Source organism: Dipodomys ordii, unplaced genomic scaffold, assembly GCF_000151885.1.
Source record: "Dipodomys ordii isolate 6190 unplaced genomic scaffold, Dord_2.0 Scaffold1, whole genome shotgun sequence".
In the NCBI taxonomy this organism is placed as follows: Eukaryota; Metazoa; Chordata; class Mammalia; order Rodentia; family Heteromyidae; genus Dipodomys; species Dipodomys ordii.
This window is the reverse complement of record NW_012267217.1, coordinates 34,506,646-34,525,373: the sequence shown is the minus strand read 5'-3', so window position 1 is coordinate 34,525,373 and position 18,728 is coordinate 34,506,646. Positions and strand designations below refer to the sequence as shown.

The window sequence follows — 18,728 nt, the reverse complement described above, 5'->3', positions numbered from 1 at the left end:
CAGCCTGTAGCTGCCATATGTCTTAGTTGGGCAGAAGTTCACTTGCTTCCTTTTGTTGCTCAGGAACATATGACTCCTAATTAGAACTGATGGATTCAACTTTTCATTAGTTTCTGAACTATGTAAGAGAACTAGGAGCTTCACAAAGAATTAAAATAATATAGCTAAAAGCAAAAAATGAAATGAAATGTAGTAATGAAATGTGATATGGAATAACCTGTCACAATGAATACTAAGAGAAACATGGTATTTTTCTTTGCTTTATATTCCACATTTATTTCATTTATTATTTTGGAAATTTTAAATTTCCCTGACATGAATAAAAAAAGAAACACATGCTAATTGTACCAAATGGAAAATTCAGGAGTGTCTACTGTAAAATTAAGTTTCCTTTCCAAAACCATTTCCTGATGTACTGTGGTATCTTTTGCAATTTTTCCTCTGATACTATAAATAACTACACATGAATGTGTATCTACTTCTTGTTGTTGCTGGTATTAAGGTTTGAACTCAGAACTGTGAGCCTGCTAGGCAAGCAAGCTCTCTTACCACTTGAGCCGTACCTCCATCCCTTTTTTGCTTTCATTTGTTTTCACGTAGGGCCTGTGCCTTTGCCCAGGGCTGGCCTCAAATTGAGATCCTCCAACCTCAGTCTCTTAAGTATCTGGAACTATAAACACCAATGTTCTTAGCTTGTTTTATTGTTGATATTTTCCTTGGTGGTACTGGGTTTGAATTTAGAGATTTCCCCTTTCTAGGCAGGTATTCTACCACTTGAGCCATGCCTTTAGCTCTTTTTGTTTGGGTTAATAGTTGAGACAGAGTTTTACTTTTTGCCCAGGTCAGACGGAACCATAATCCTCCTCCCACAGATGTGTCTCATAAACTTTGCTCAGGCTGGCCTAGAATCATGATCCTCCTGATTTTAACCTTCATTATAGCTAGGTGACAGGCATCACCACCACACTCAACTATTGATTAACTTTATTCCCTGGCTGTCCACAAACCACAGTCCTCTCTCTATCTTACAAGCAATTAGGATGCACCACCACACTAACTCTAAAATGTACATCTATTTTTAACTAATATAACAAATATCATTCTAGAATTTTCAATGTTGTTCACGCTTACTTAAAATTCTATTTCAAAATATTCTCCTCTTTTGCAGAATATTCTCACAAGTTAGCACAATCACAACAGTAAACTATGGAACCAGCCTAGGTGTTTAGCAGCTGGTGAATGGACAAAGAAAATATGATGGGCCTTTGCCTGTAATCCTAGCTATGGGGGAAGTGGACAGAGGAGGCTTGTGGTTGGAGGCCATTTGGCACAAGAATGTTAGAGACCTGATTTCAAACAACAAGCTGAGCATGGTGGTTCTCACCTATAATCCTAGCTACATACAAGGTGAAGGTAGGAGGGTAGTTGTATGAGGAAAATAGTGGTCAGTGGCCCTTGTCAAAATGTGACATACTCTGTCTGAAAAATAACTAAATCAAATAGCTAAATAAGTGCTGAAAATAAAAAGCCCATCACATTTATTCATCTACTTATTTAAAAGTGCTCATTAGATGCTGTGTACCATCTTCCCCTAACAACATTTCCATAGTAATCTGCTCAGAGCCTTTTAACGGGCCCTCCTCGTCCAAGAGTGCATTCTACTAATCACATCCTCTCCCCTTGGCTAGAGGGTGGAACATATTAACATATTCATGAGGGTGAAAGGTCAACCTCCTATTTATCAATCTGGTCAAATGGAGGCACGTGCATGTTAGGCACCTGTCAAGGGTGGAGGGTAACACGGAATCCAATGGGCTTGCAGAGCTGTCTTCCTTATCTGCACCGGATCATATGGCCTTCACTATTTCATTTCTTCATTTTGCCGTAGAACACCTGTGAGCCGGGTTAATTGCATTTTGGCACTTTGCTAATTTTCTTCCATGGAAAATGAACACTCAAGGCAATCAGGGGGCAATTCCTAAACTAGAATTTAATACTTAAGTGGAAAAAAAAATACAAAAGTCCCCAACTGTGCTGAACAAAGATTCTTTCTTGGAAATGCCCTAAGTTCATTTGATTCCTTACAGGTAATGAGAACTGTCTAGAGGTACTTTTGGAGCAGAAATGTTTTCGAAAATTTATGGGTAATCCCTTCACTCCACTGCACTGTGCAATGTAAGTAGAAATAAGTGGGGGGGGGCGGGCAAGGGGACAGGTGTTAAGCTACATGTAGAAAGATTGCCTTTTAGGGAAGGAAAAAATGATTGTAGATAAGATTAAAATATTCCATTTTGCTGCTAAGGACAAATAGGGTGGTTGTAAGGTGTGGTCCCCAATGTTAATGAATCTCCAGGAGCTTGTGGTAGGGTGCTGCCATCCCAAAGTGACTCAGAACCACCTTAAGAAGTTGCATGAAGGGCTAGGCCTCAGGCACATTCCTCATGGTCAGAACTATGCCTCAGTGGTTGCTTACATCTGTCTTCCAAATCCTAAAATTAAGTCAAGCTTAACAACTAGAAGCCTATGCATGGTTAGGCATTTTTCTACCAGGAAGACTTTGTATGTAATTCTCCACTGTTTGTATGTGCTAAATGTTTTTATCTTTTGCAAATATAATTTATTTTCCATCTCATAGTTTGAGTTATTATTCCGAGGGTACAGTGACTTTAAGTGAGACTTCTGTGGTCAGCCTGGGAACCAAGAGCTAAAGATGCTTGGTTGTTCACATTGTCACATGACACTTGTTTCATTGATTGTAAACATATTGAAGGAATATAATAACTCAATCAGTGAAGTGTAGGTAACAAAGGATCTGGGTTATTTTAAATGCCTGACACAGTCTCACTAACTAATCTGCAATGAGCTCTTACCTGAGTAAAGAGGTTGAAAAGAGAAGCTAAGGGTTATAAGGTTCAAACACTTCCCACAAATACTGGCATCAGATCCTTCCACATGCAGTGTAACAATAGGTGTAATGTTAGACAGTATGTTTGGCACATATATATTGTTATACATACAGTGCATAGGAAGATGGGATACGAAGGACTATATAATTTATTTCCATTAAAATCCATTTTCATTTCAGAATAAATGACCATGAGAATTGTGCATCATTGCTACTGGGGGCCATAGATTCCAATATTGTCAGTTGTCGAGATGACAAAGGCAGGTAAGTGATCCTAAAATGGTACGAGTTGTCTTGATGAGTCCTAATCCTTGCTTTGCAGTCAGAGAGCAGCAAACTTTTTTAAAAAATTGTTTGTGTTTGATATTTTAATGGTTCTAAGGGTTAAACCCAAGGCTTCACATGTGTGGGGCAAGTCCTGAATTACCGAGCCACATCCTCAGTCTTTGTCTTCTTGAGACAAGACTTACTTTGTAGCCTAAGCTAGCCTTGAAGTCGCCATCTTCCTGCCTTTACCTCCTGAATGTTGGGATTAAAGGCATAAATCACCACATCTAGACAAACATCTGTTTCTATTTATTTATTTATTTATTTATTGTAAGAAAACTGTACACAGGAGTTACAATTACACGGGCAAGACAATGAGTACATCTCTTATCAAGCATTGTTGCCTCCTCTTTGTTTCCCCTTCCCATCCCTTCTCATACTTCTCCCCTCCCCCCACCCAATCCTCCCCTCATCCCCCACCAAAGTTGTTAAGTTCCTTTTTTCCACCTAACGACTTGTACATCTCATGTTGCAATGGGTCCACCTGTATCCCTAGTTAAACGATTTGTTTTTTTCCCTTCCCCTCCACAAATTATACCAACATCAAATACAATGAAAGTATGCGTTATTCTGTGGGGGAGGGGCATACAAAGCAACATAGAAATTGTCTTATAAATATGATAGAAACAATTGCATGAAAGGAAAAAAAACAAAAAAATTTTGAATATTTATCTTGGGGTTCATTCCACTAACATTACCTTATCTGACCTTTTCTACTTGACTCAGACATATACTAGTTATTGCAAATAAGGGAAACCATGGGACCTATGTTTCTTTGGGCCTGGCTTACTTCACTTAATATAATTTTTTCCAAGTCTTTCCATTTCCTAACAAACGGGGCAATGTCATTCTTTCTGATGGAGGCATAGAATTCCATTATGTATATATACCACATTTTCTTGAGCCATTCATCTACTGAGGGGCATCTGGGTTGGTTCCATATCTTAGCTATGGTAAATAATGCTGCAATAAATATAGTTGTGCTGGTAGCTTTAGTGTGGTCTTGTTTGTGAACATTTGGGTAAATGCCCAAAAGTGGGATTGCTGGGTCATAGGAGAGCTCTATGTGGAGTCTTTTGAGGAACCTCCATATTGCTTTCCAAAGTGGTTGAACAAGTTTACACTCCCACCAACAATGAAGTAAGCTTCCCTTCTGTCCACATGCCCTCCAGCATCTGTTGTTATTAGAGTTCTTGATTATAGCCATTCTAACTGGGGTGAGGTGGTGTATCAATGTTGTTTTGATTTGCATTTCTTTTATGGCTAGAGAGGTTGAGCATTTCTTTGTCTGTCTATTGATCATTCTTCTTTCCTCTTCATAGAAGTTTCTCTTTAAGTCTTTAACCCACTTATTTATTGGGCAGTTGTTTCTTTGAAGATTTGTTGTTGGGGGATTTAATTTTTTGAGTTCCAGGTATATTTTATATATGAGACCCTTGTCTGTTGTATGGCTAGTGAAGATCTTCTCCCAATCCGTGGACTTTCTAAACATGTGTTTCTTAATTGAGTTTTTAAAATTATGTATTACAAAGCTGGGCACCAGTGGCTCATGGCTATAATCCTAATTACTCAGGAGGCTGAAATCTGAAGATCATGATTCAAAGGCAGCCTGAGCAGGAAAGTCTCTGACATCTCCAATTAGCCACTTAGAAATCAGAAGTTGCTCTGTGGCTCAAGTGGTAGAGCTCTAGCTTTGAGCACAAAGAGGCTTAGAGACTGTGCCCAGGCCCTGAGTTCAAATAAAATTACATATTACAAAAAATATGCAATTAAAAAGTTTTTCCTCTTAACCCAGAATCCCAAACCTCTTCCTTAAAAGGGTTTTTATTCTCCTAAATATTTTTATATACTCCTAAATATTTTCTATACATATCCTTCAGTATATTTGTGTGCATATATTCTTTTTATATAAATCGGAGCACTGCTTTTAGTACATATTCGAGGTGTTCCTGTGCCAAGATATACATTTTACCATATTCTTTTTAAAGTTGTATGTTATTTCATTGACTGAATTTACTAGATTTTCCTTAGCCTGTCTTCTATTGAAGAACATTTTTTCAATATTTTACTATCTCAAAGAAGCAGCACAATGAGCATTCTTACATATGAATGAATATGCACACATGGCCAAGTATCTGTGGATCCTCCTAAGAATGGAGGACTGAGCATGTGGTTGAGGGGTAGAGTGCTTACCGAACAAATACAAGGCCCCAAGTTTAGACCTCAATACTGACAAGAAAGTAAGAAAGAAAGGGAAAGAGAGAGAGAGAAACTTAAAGTCCTAGTGCTGATATTACTTGATTAGAAGCTTTAACTTTAATAATATCACATTATTCCCAAAGTCATTAACCATCCATGTTAGATAACATAGGCTTTACTTTTTTTTTATTTAATCAACTACCCCCACAATTTAAGGCTCACTTTTGAAAGAATCTATCTGAAAGATGAGTGACGTCACTAGATTTCAAGATTAAAAGGCCAATAAAGATGCTAATGTCTGGACATACACCCCCCAAATCTGAGGGGGCCACTCACATAAGTGGGATCTTGATCATTATCTCTGTCTACTGTAAAGCCTTAGGTAACTCCATGTTTCTGTGTCCTGGCAGTTACTAAACAGAGAATAAGTTTAAAGGAAGCTAAATGAAAAAACATTTGTTTGACATCTTTAGGACACCCCTTCATGCGGCAGCTTTTGGGGATCATGTAGAATGCTTGCAGCTTCTTTTGAGACACAATGCCCAAGTGAACGCAGTGGATAATTCAGGAAAGACAGCGCTGATGATGGCCGCTGAGAACGGACAGGCAGGCGCAGTGGGTAAGTACTTGCCCTGTGGACTTTGCATTTCTGCCTATCCAAACCAAAGGGAAACTGAGAAATAGATGATCTTCTACTAAACACACTTGTAAAAGAGCCATTGTCAGTGTCACTGAAGCCACCTGACTCCATTTGCTCAGAGGTTTCTGCTTCCTGTAAGGTGCTTCGACCTTGGCAGTGTATGCACACAGTGAAGTGCCTCACTGTTAGAAACCAAATACAGCAGAGACATTATAACTGAAAATAATAAAACACTAAAGATAATTAAAACTATCAGCTTCCAATTGAGTAGAACGCATATGGCACTACCTGGCTCTCTTCCTCTTTCAACAGCATTAAATAATATGTAATCTGAATTCAGTCCTCAGATCTGAAAAATAAAGATAAACTGTGTAATTTAAATATTCTTTTTGTTTTTCTGTTGCAACTTTACCACACATGTCATTAGCATTTAGGCTAAATTAACCCTCTTTGTTCTTTTTTTCTACAGATATCTTGGTGAATAGTGCCCAGGCTGATCTGACTATAAAGGATAAAGACTTGAATACACCATTACATTTGGCTAGTAGCAAAGTATGTAAATGGAATTTAAGCATCATTAGTTAGTGTTGTAATAACGATAATCCCCCTGAAGTTCTATGTGTCTGGGAAGCATTTAGCATGGCTCTTGAATAAGGTGTACATCTGCAGGGATGTTGTGAGTGTGAGTGGAATACGGGGGGAGGGGCTAGAAAGGGCAGAACCCCAGGTCCTGCACAGGGAGTGAGAAGAACATGATTTTCATGGTCTTTGCCACTTGCGGTTTTGCCACATTTCACCTATTCTATTGTTGCCACTGCATCTGTCTCCCTGGTTGTGGCATTACATTTGGTACCATATAACAGGTTAGGACCTCAGTTACATGCCTTCTAAGCAGTTCTGCTTGCTTTCCTTTGTTCCACCTAAAGACATTGTAATAACATGGCCCAAATACTCTGTGAAGCAAATAAATGTATCCATATGCAATCCATCCTTTCCTCCTGGGACTGAAACCAGGGCCTTGCTACCACTTTACCTGGGCCCTCCATAGGACATTGTTTTGATACAAGATCTAACTATGTAGATCGTCTGACTTTGAACTTGAGATAGTCCTGCCTTGACTTCCTGGATGCTAGGATTCAGGTTTACATCATAATCTTCGACTCTTCTTTTTCCCCCATTGATGGAGCTAAAATCTCAAGTGTTGTACAGACAAGAAGCACTGAGCTATATTCTCAGCTCCTTATGCGTAGTTAAGTGCAAAGAATAGGAGATTTTCCTTTTTTGTTATTGTTCGTGTTTTGTTCACACACACACGTACATGTATGTATATATGCGTAATTTTACTACAAACGGCACTACAGCACAATGCAAGTTGACAGCAGTGATGGACGTTTATTTTAGCATGGCTAAAGTAGTGTTTAAGTCTCAGACTTTTCCTTTGTTGGTTGTATTTTCTCACTTCATACTCTGGGAAGCCCATGGAAACCACAAAACATGCCCAGTCTCATGGAGTTTATTTAGTATGTTAGTGAATGTCTTACTTTGTTAAACTATAGAATCTGGCTAAGTATGACGGCAGATAATCTGAAATCCTAACACTTAGTGGCAGAGGCAGGAGGGTTGTGAATTTAAGACTAGCCTGGGCTACCTAATAACAGTATTTCAGAATTTTAATTAACATTGATTAATTAATTAGTTAAAAATAATAGTTCTATAATAGTAGGATTGGGTGGAACGTAAGATTCAACTTTTTAAAAAGAAATTTTTTTGCCAGTCCTGACACTTGAACTCAGAGCCTGGGCACTGTCCCTGAGCTGCCTCTGCTCAAGGCTAGCACTCTACCACGTGAGCCACAGTGCCACTTCTGGCCTTCTTTAAGTAGTTTATTGGAAATGAGAGTCTCATGGCCTTTCTTTCCCCAGGCTAGTTTCAAATCTTGATCCTCAGCCTCCTGAATTTTGCTTTTTAAGCTTCTTCTTTCTGTTTTTGGAAACAAAGTCTCACTATGCAGCCCAGAAGAGTCAACATTTCTAAGTCCCAAGTGGTGCTGCTGTCTATGCAGGTCTATGGATCATGATTAGCAAAGGCTTTGGAATCCATGGTCGTCTAAAGGGGCACTAAGGTTGAAGTTCTTAAAGGATTTCTGACTTGACAATTGATTTATTAAAAATTATGAACCATCTATTATGATAAGATCCAAAAATACCTTTCCCTAGCTAAGTAACGGAAGAAGCTCTCCAGAAACATATGGTCATAAATGATGACCCACAGTGTGGTGAGATTTGTGAGGCTAAACAGATCTCTGAAGTGGTAATTGAAGGAGGAGGAATTTGATGCATATTTACTAAGTATGTTGAAGGCTTTAAAGGAGCATCTCATTCTGCTATCTACCAGCTGACCTAGCTAAACTAGCATCTGCTTTAGCTCTCTGGACATTAATTCCAAAAATTATCTTGGAATATTAATATTAACTATGAATATTTTAGAACAGACAAATGTTAACTAAGTCCTAATAGACCTTATTTAGAATCTTAGAGTATCTGGGGCCCATTTACTTTTTAGGGGGAAAAAATTGCTCAGAAAATAGCCCTGTAGAATATTTTTTAGGCAGAAGAAATGCATTTTCCATTTAAGGCCTACCGAAAAAAAATTTCACGAACTTGTCTTTGTCTCTGCTTCATGTTCCTTATTGTTTTTCTTTATTAGGGTCATGAAAAATGTGCCTTGTTAATACTTGACAAGATACAAGATGAGAGCCTTATTAATGCAAAAAACAATGCACTGCAGACGTAAGTATAATGGCTACCGTTTGACTTGTCTACCGAGTCCCTGTCATTTATTCAGCAAATGCGAAGAGCCTGCCATGTGCCAGCCTTGTTCCTGGGAACTTGTGGCTACAGATGCAGATCTGGCTTCCCCACATCACACACCTGCAAGTGTTGACTAGCAAGACAGTTTCAGTAGGGATCCTTGTTGTGATATGCCTTCACAGATTTTGTAAGGCCTTTGTTTTCCTCTGCTGATATATCTGTGGCAGCGTTATCAATCTAGTGAGCTGTGTGAAAAATCTTATGGCATTGTGAACTGACATATTTGGGGAAACTATTTGTAGTATGTATCAGCATTATATAGTCTGACTGGGAAACAACAGTTTTGTAAATCAGGTTTCCGAAGCGTCTCTAACCTATTTATTTTAATTATACATTAATATCATTCACTGTAACCCTCCCTCGGTGTGAAAAATCTAAAAGCTGCTTCACTTTCCATTTTGGGAAATTACATAGACACTTGTTTTAAAGGCAAAGGAATATTAGAATATTCTTTCATTTAACATTCCTAAACAATTTACTTAACACACTGTAATGAGTTATACATTAGCCTATAAAAATCCAATAAAACCTCTGTATGTGATTAATAATAAGGATATTTGGGACTGTACATTATTTACCAGTCATCTTGATGAACTGCATGAAACAGTGACTTGAATGTTGAAGTGGAAATTAGGCAGTAAAGAACCTTCCACAAAACACACCAAAGCTTAGATTCATATGGGTTTCTTTGAGCTTGTTTTAGATTGTTTGCAACACTGACACAGAAATCTGGGCTGAATATGTAAGAGTAGTTGGGTTGTTAATACCTGGAAAAGATCAGCTGTACCCATATCTTTATACTATTATTATTATCACCACCATCTTTAAATTGTTGTACAAAGAGGTTTCAATTCAACAAATTAACTTATAAGTATAATGCATCTTGATCAGTATCACCCATTTAACATATAGCCTATTAAAAAGTAAAAGATATGCATAATTTGCAGACTGTTAAGAACTTTTTCCTTTTGGTGATATCAACTGACCAAAATGTTATACTTATATACCTTTCTATTACTATTTTGAATGCCTGGCATAATCAACTTAGGAAGAGAAAAGATTTGCTTTGCTTACAGTTAGAGGTTTCAGTTCATAATGGTTGGCCAGTCAGGGTGGAGAGCATATGCCAGTGCACAGCTGTTCTCCATGACCAGGACAGAGAAAAGAAAGAAATGGAGGCCCACAATTCCATCAAGGTCACACTATTAATAACCTAAAATTGCCCCTTATAAAGATGCTGCTATCTTTCATTAGCTCCAAGTTTGGGACCAATCTTTAACATGTGGACCTTTGGGAACATTCCAGGTCCAAACACAACACTTACATAAATATATGGCATAACTGATGTTTGGTGTCCTTTTTCTTTCCTAGACCCCTTCATGTTGCTGCGCGCAATGGCTTGAAGGTCGTAGTTGAGGAGCTGTTGGCCAAAGGAGCCTGTGTTCTTGCTATAGATGAAAATGGTAAGTGGAAAAGAAATTAAAAATTGCTGCAGCTACTTCTCATATGCTAGTTGAAGCCAGTGGAATGAGAGAAGGGTAGGCGCTTAAAAAGGAAGGAAAAATTCTCCCCCTTGGAGGTATCATGTGTATAAGAATTCAACAAAGGAAAACATGTCCTGTCTGATTTCTGTAAAACACATTGTCTACCTGTAGCCCACCAATGCTGTCCATTTTGCATGTAACATCAGCAACTGACCTCTAACTCCTCAGCTCTGTAGTTAACATGTTTAAGGCAAAGTCAAAACCTTTCAACTTGGCATTTAGGGTTCTAACTGCAAATGCTAAAGAGTTAGAGATTACATATGTCATTAGTGCATGCTAACAGGCTAAAAAAAACTCTAGTTCTTTGACTATTTCAATTCATTCTGAGATCAAACTCTATTTATTTGTTTGTTTATGTGTGTGCCATTTCTGGCACTTGAACTCAGGGTATGAGCACTGTCCCTGAGCCTTTTTGCTCAAAGCTAGTACTCTACCACTTGAACCACAGCTCCACTTTCATCTTTTTGCTGGATAATTAGAATCTCAAAGACTTTCCTGCACAGGCTGGCTTTGAACTGCTGTCCTCAAATTATAGCCTCCTGAGTAGCCAGGAATACAGGCATGAGCCCCCAGTACCTAGCACCTTTTATATTTTTAAAGTGAACATCAGAACTCATTTTCCTAATCTGGAAATTAGGAGAACAAAAGTAAAAAACAAAAAACAATTTCATGCCAGAGCTGGGGCTTGAACTCAAACCACGGCATTTTCCCTCAAGCATCCTTGTTATCATTTGAGCCACAGCTTCACGTCTGGCTTTTTGCTGGTTAATTGGAGAAAAGAGTCTCATATTCTTTCCTGCCTAGAGTGACTTTGAACTATGATCCTTAGATCTCAGCCTCCTGAATTGCTAGGATTACAGGCATGAGCCATCAGAGCCCAGGAAGTAATAAATTTTAATTAGGTCTAGACTTGTAAGCTTCTTCTGATCTATATAACATTTCTTTTCTAAATTAGATAATTTTTTTTCTTTTTGCTTATGTGGTGCTGAGGAATTGAACCCAGGGCCTCATGCATGCAAGGCAAGCGCTCTACCAATGAGCCACCTTCCCAGCCCCTCTAAATTAGATAATTCTTGTCAGAAGCTTTCTACTCTGTCCTATAAAATTTTGGAAACTAACGAGTACTAGCATAAAACTGAACACCCATTCTAAGCCCCATGCCTCTTACCCTTGAGAGCCAAAGAGGAACTTTTGGATACTTATAAATTATGTAATTTTTAAATGTGGCATTAATCATGACATCTAATTGAAGTATTCTAATGTATTAATGTAACTCAATTAACTGCTTATTACAGGTATTGGAATTAGCAGCCCATGCCTATTTCTCAGAAGTAAGCAGCCATGCTGACATATTAGCTGACATATTAGTTTTGGGTTTGCCATCCTATTTATCCTAGCATGTACCCTGCTGTATTCCCAACCCTACTCATCTAGGAAGCACCAAAGTTTTGTGACTCCATCCCTTGGTTCTCCCTCCCCTTTTCCTTACTCTCTGATCACTTATATATGCTTCAGCCCACAATTTTCCTCCAAAATAACCAAGAAGACTTTGCCTTTTTCCAATGTAAATAAATCTGCTGCCCCTGAGGTTTAGTTAGCCTTTAGGATCAAGAGCCTTGGGTCGATAGACTGCCTCTCTAGGCGTGCCTGCCTCTCCAGGAGCTTAGCTGCTTCCTTGCTTCCTCAGGACGTAGGACATTTGGGAGCAATTTTGTGCAGCATTAAAATAATAATTCCCTTCTATACCATGATCCTTTCTGGAATGACATGTTAACATATGTGTCCATTCTTGTTTGTGTTCTCACCTTAGAGAGAGGCATGATTTCTTAAAGGTTGAGTGAGGAAGTTGTATGAAGCCAGTTCCTCTGAATGGCTGGCTAAGAGACTATACTAGTGTAGGGGGAAATTTAGCCTACAGTGGGCCAACAGGACAGAGGTTGGACAAGGGTAGCAATGCAATCATAGAATTAACCTCTCCAAAGCACCCATGTGATATAGTCAGGCAACTTTCTCATCTGGAGTAGACTCAAAATTTAGCCGATAGAGAATGACACCGTTCTTATTATGGCCAGCACAGTCATTCGCTGCATCTGTCACAGCTCAAATTTGGGCCTTTGGTTAGTGAGGTAGTGATTTTTTTTTTTGTAAATTCTGTTAAAGTTTTTTAAGTGGTAATAAGTCTTTGATGGCTTCTATCAATGATTGTTGCTACATCTCCATACATGATTACACTGTATTCCAGTCCATTTTACCTTATCCCACAGTAGGGCTAATCACAAACGAACACTCTCCAATGTCTAATCTCTTCAAATCATTCCAGTTTTCTAAAACCAGTTAATTGATCTACAGTTCCACTGAAGTGGCAAGACCACATCAGTCATCTTGACAGTCCTCTAATTTCCAGTATTTTCACTAACCTGACACGCAGTTACCTGCCGTGTGAAGTCATTGTTCTCAGAATGAGAGTCCTCCTCAGGCCAGGCCTGGAGCTCATGGTGTGTGTGTGCTCTCTGCTGGAAATGTCTTCCTGGTTGTCGTGTCACTAGTTTTTGTGGAATTGTGTCCCACCCCTACCACCTCATGTTTCTGTCCATTAGAAGAACCCTTCCAGCCTCACCCTCTAGCATGACTTGTGAGAAGTAATTCCTTGCACCTGGCATGAATTCTAACTCAACATACATCTCCACTCCGAGGTTGTAGGAGATGTACTGTGGAATGCTCGTGGCGCTCTGGACCCCTAGGACTAACCACTGCTTTGTCTGCATTTATGCCCAGGTCATACCCCGGCCCTCGCTTGTGCTCCTAGCAAAGACGTGGCTGACTGCCTGGCTCTCATTTTGGCTACCATGATGCCTTTTTCTCCTCCCAGTACAATGACGGCTGTCAACTTCGTTTGTTTTAAAAAAGACAATTTGAGCAGGACGACCCTCTCCAACCTAGGTAGCATGGTTAGCCTGTGCAGTAACAACGTAGGCTCCGAGGACGGGTACAATGAAAATGATTCTGATTCTGAAACATTCTGACTTTGGACTGTAGAAGCTTTTTCTTGATCTTCTATGCTGGAGGAAGGGAAAAAAAGAAGCTTGAACTCCAAGTTTATGCTGTGTCCCCAGTATTTGGAGACCACAGCCAATAGAGAAAGCATCAACCGAAGGGAGGGCGAGCTAGGCTGGCTGTAGTGTGAAATGCTCACACGAATGTGTCCTGATTTTGTTTTGTTTCTCGTTTTCCTTAAATCTAAGGTACTTCTCTGAAAGACTACCTCTCATTTTAAGTAAAGAATTTCAAAGTATTATGTTATTTTTCTCTGGGGGTAATACAACAGAGAGGCAACTGTTCACTATAGAGACCCCTCCCCATCCCCCTACATACTTAGCAGTTCAGTTCTTGGAAGGCCATCAATGTGACATTCAGGTCCCCTGGGAGGGGAGGGCTGGGGTGGACAGGAAACTGCTTCTCCTTTAATGTTTACTCCCTTACTAGAAGCCAGAGGTAAAGGTGTTCATCTTCAGAGCTAAAAATGCCTATAATAATATTTCTTTTCTTTTGTTTTCTTTTTTTAAAAAAAGGGCGAATCCAAACTATTCCTGTCCTCTCTGTAGTAAGAACTTAAATATCCTCAATTTCTTTCTGAGGATGTTTGTTCAGATGGCCTAATGAATGGAAAAACAATGTGCTTTATTTTAGTTAAAACAAATATGGCACCAGTGCTTCCCATTAATAAGCCTGGGACAAATTTTTCACCCAGGTGATTGAACCCAAATCTAGCTACTAATCTTCCAGGCATGAAATTATTTTGCACCAAAACATTGAGACAACATACCAATTTCATGTGAAACAGCCCTCAGATAATTTGTTCTTTAAATCAAAAAACTAACTTTTTTGAAGACATCAGAATCGTCAGCATTGTCAATGAATTAGTAAAATATTAAGTGAGCTTCTCAGTCAAGGAGTCAAGTCCTTGTCAAGTGAGTGAAAGGGTGATTATCAACGGGAGCCAAGGAAGTGGATGCAGGAAGTAGAAATGGGAGATATGGAAATGAAATCCAATTGCCAGTTGCTTGATGATGAAATCAACATAGTGACTACTGTGTCTACTCCCTCTGCCAAAGCTTCTAGGTTGAATGGACCCCGTTCTACACTTGGAACAGCTGTACAAAAAGAAGAATGAGACTTTAAAAATTATGCACAGACACACGTTGGTGTGTATATAAATATGTACGTAGTCCCTCAACCAGCTATCCATGAGGACCAAAATACTTCAGACTCAAATGGAAGATTTAAATTTTTTTCTTTCAAAATGCAAGTGAGAACTGTAGTAGCTTTTCTATGGAGTTTTAAAAAAATGTAATCTTTTTGTGTACCAGTCTTTATTGTATTTTATATTTCTTATGACACAGATTTCTAGTTGATGGTTTAACATTTGTAATTGATGATGTGTTGACCACAGTTTATTTTCTTGCCAAACTAGAGAAAATGTCTGTATACTTCTGATGTGAATGTGTTTATATTTATTTGAAATGAAACAAATGCCAAGGAAACATTTACTGTTACTTCTCTGTTTTAATTGCTGTGTACTTATTTGGAATATAAAAAAAAAGTGGAAAATTACCCTTGACCCTGGGTTAGGCAACAGCACTGGGGACTAATCCAGCATTTCCACTACTAATGTTTCCGGCCAGCCCTCAGGTTCATTCATTGCTCAGCCCCAGTCTGTAGCCAGCTTATAAGATATTGCCCTTCTTATGCAAGATGAAAACTGAAATGTGAGGTGTATCATGTACATCAAGGTGGCCCAAAGGAAAACAAAAAACAAATTACCCTAAATACACCGAAAATCTTAAAAAGAAATGGGAAATGATGTCAGCTAGGACATTGTGCCAAGAGAGGGTTAAAAATCACCAGCCCAAATGATATTTTCCAATTGAGGAAGAGACAGGGAAGAAAGATGTTGCACAAAGGCAGGCCTTTTCAACATTTTATAATAGCTTACATCTTCACCCTGCAAATTTCTATTTTATAGTGTCTGTGTGAGATCGTTTTTTTTAAACTGTCCATCACATCTGCATACATATGGATAATGTATTATTTTTTTCCATCAGCTGCAAAAGACTTTAATCATATTCTTTTAATGGCCTAGGTGCAATTAAAACTCATCGTGTATGTTCAAATTCAACATGAGAACATATTCAAAGGTCTTATAAGGAAAATAGAATTATAATTTTATAAAAATTTCCTCCACCACCACCACCATTATTTTTTAAACTCTTGGTGTTATGTTTTCTTCCATCTTCCATTCTTTTTGCTCAGAGAAGATGGATTTTTTAAGTAGATAAATTGTTAATAAGCAATAATGCCTTTGTCATCAAAACACTGAATATAGGCACTTCAGTGTTGAGGAAACATGCTACACTGAGCTGTCGTTTTCTAGAAGTGAATGGAAATCTTGCTCAGTTGGCATTTAAAGCAAGAAAGGAAATGCCTGCATTAATGGTAAGGCAGCATTAACATTTTTTCCTATAGAATGACTGAGAATAGAAGGATGGTTCAGCAAAGCAGTGAACTATCAGGAGACATTTTATCCACAGAGCTGCACTTGGACTCTTCCTCACTCATTTTAATAGAAGGACAAAGGAACACAATGCTTACAATGAACTGGTCATTCAGTCAATCTCTCCCCTCATTTGATTTCTCTCTTCCAACAAGACCTTTTTTTTTTTTTAAAGAAATAACTTTAAAACAAAATTTCTGTGTATTTCAATTAAATCACTTAGAAATAAAATTATGTTTGCAACCTAACTTTCTGAGAAGGGAAAAATCAGAAAATGCATTTTGAATCAAGTCCTAGTTGATGAGTGCTTTACCTTAATGTGTTATGTTTAGACTCTTGTTTTATCCATAGCCACGATGATCATGTTTTATTATCTATTTGCCAGTGTCTGCCTATCTTTGCTAAATACATTCCTATTTCGAAATTGCCTAAAATCTGCTATGATTGATTCTACAGTAAATAGCTCAGGGGATTTCTATTTATCATTACTAAAAGGGCACCAGAGTATGTTTTGGTACTTTAGGCAGTGAACAGCTGCTTATTTTAGTATTTTGTCTTATTTTAGTATTGAGTTAGGAGAAGAACATCTAGTGGGTTTGCTGCACTAGTTATTCTTCGTATTGTTGAGCAACTTAATTTGCTTTTCTGTTTCTTTGGTTGCTTGAAGAACTCATCTTTTTAAAACAATTTTGGTCTTGTAACATGAAGTTAGAGTGCCTTTTATATTTGTATATTCTGAAACTGTTCTGTGAAATTGTTTTCATTTGAGTGTTATCAGAGCAATATAATACCAGTAAGTTTTCATTTCAACCTTCCTTTGTACAAAGTGTTTGTTTCCTATTTCCCCATTTTTTCCTGCTTTGAAAATGAAAATGCTGAAGTTTTCTATAGGAATGATGTTTGATTTTGCAGTGCTAAAATGCTTTCTTCTTACAAAACTGTAAACCATAGGTCAGTATTATAGGGGAAAAGCGTTTTAAGATAGTGACAATCTGAGTGTGTGTGTATAAAATGTAATCCTACGTGTTTCTTACACAGTGATTTAAGGGTTCCATGCAAGTATCTTCTGTTTGGTAGTTTCGTCTACAGACTTTCTGCTTTAGCATGTGCAATATATCTTTGCAAAGCACGATGATACGAATTTGGTGCCAGTGTTTTATTTTGTATAACATCTTTGTACCAGCATAAAATATTGTTTGATATTTCAACGGGATTTTGTCTGAAATGTTTTCTTATGTAAATTGGAGTTAAATGACTCCAGGAAATGTCATGACTGTAAAAATGAGGAAAATGGCTTTTAGTTCAGTGAATGACTTTGAACCAGTCTGAATCGTCTCAAGCACAGTTTAATACTTTTGCAACTACTGAATGCTCTAATAATGTAATGAAGTACTTAACTGTAATATACTTTGGAAATGCATTCAGATGGTTATTTTTACAAATAAAAACGGTACAAATATTGTCACAATTGGTGTTTTCTTTAATTTATCCAATGTATGCGGTTTCCAAATTATGCTAATTTAAATATTTGTCCTCCCCTTAACCAAATTACATCTTGAAAATAATCAAGATAGAGGTGCATCTAACTCCATTTTATTGCTATTTCTCTTTGTACTATCACAATATGAGAGAAAATTTCAAGTATCTATGTTGTGTCTACTTACTTATGCCTCTGACATTTTCCATGAAGAATTTCAGCTGGCTGGCAACAAGACATATAATAAAAACCAAGCAGGAAAGTTAGGATGGGGAAAAGAGTACTAACAAATATAAGAACTATGAAATTTGTCACAGTAGCTATAGCTAAATTTGAGTTTTCACTAAGTCTCTTTGAAGGTAAGGGAAAAGGGAAATGCGACAGGTTATTGGTTTGTAAATGTGAGAAAAGAGGAAGCAAAGTGGGTCTTCAAAATTGTGAAACCAGTAGTTTGTCTCCATCGCTGTCACTGCTACTCTTTAGCTGCTCCATAGCAATGACAGAGCCTACCTCTCTGCATGTATCTTAAAGATATCCATGCAATTCTGATCTCCATCTTTGTTACTATCTACAATTTCTCTTCTGTTCTGTGCTCTCTGCCACATGTTTTGTCTATTCTGTTAAAGATGTTCAGGAATGTTTGGTGCTCAGCTCTGCCTCAGTTTTTTATTTAAATCCAAATACTATTTGGTCTTATAAACTATACGTCATAGGGGCTGGCAAGGTGGCTCAGTGGTAGAGTGCTTGCCTTGCATGCACGAGGCCCTGCGTTCGATTCCTCAGAACCACATTAGCAGAAAAACTGGAAGTGGTGCTGTGGCTCAAGTGGTAGAGTACTCACCATGAGCTGAAGAGCTGAGGGACAGCGCACAGGCCCAGAGTTCAGGCCCCATGACCAACAAAACAAACAAACAAAAAACCTATACATCATGAATCATATCACAAGTATTTACCAACTTAGAGCAGGCAGAGTGTTTTTGTTTTGTCTATTGCTGAATAAGAAATGACTCCTAACCTTCGTGACTTAAAACAACAAATAGTTAACTACGTCATAGTGCTGTGAGTCCATCAAGGTCTAACTGGATCTGCTACATGGTCTCTTACAGGCTGTAATCAGGGGTTGATGCGTTGCTAGGTCTGCCCACAAGGCTAGACTGAAAGGATTCTTCATGGGTTGGTGGAATAAGTGTGTCATTTCTTTAATGAATGTTGGCT

General features: G+C 38.2%; 1 protein-coding gene across 2 annotated transcripts in view; it reads left to right on the top strand.

The window, feature by feature from the left end:
• Positions 1 to 17,500, top strand: part of Ankrd44 (ankyrin repeat domain 44) — a 188,621-nt gene extending 171,121 nt beyond the window's left edge. The window contains exons 21-27 of one of the 2 annotated variants that reach the window (XM_013009697.1): positions 2,088 to 2,175; positions 3,086 to 3,169; positions 5,905 to 6,050; positions 6,541 to 6,623; positions 8,778 to 8,860; positions 10,313 to 10,404; positions 14,598 to 17,500. In XM_013009697.1, coding sequence (XP_012865151.1) covers positions 2,088 to 2,175; positions 3,086 to 3,169; positions 5,905 to 6,050; positions 6,541 to 6,623; positions 8,778 to 8,860; positions 10,313 to 10,404; positions 14,598 to 14,656 — 635 coding nt within the window. In that variant the 3' untranslated portion in view covers positions 14,657 to 17,500. Of the gene's footprint in view, positions 1 to 2,087; positions 2,176 to 3,085; positions 3,170 to 5,904; positions 6,051 to 6,540; positions 6,624 to 8,777; positions 8,861 to 10,312; positions 10,405 to 13,260 lie in introns of both variants that reach the window. The other variant, XM_013009688.1, reaches the window with a different exon arrangement.
• The last annotated feature ends 1,228 nt before the right edge of the window (positions 17,501 to 18,728 follow it).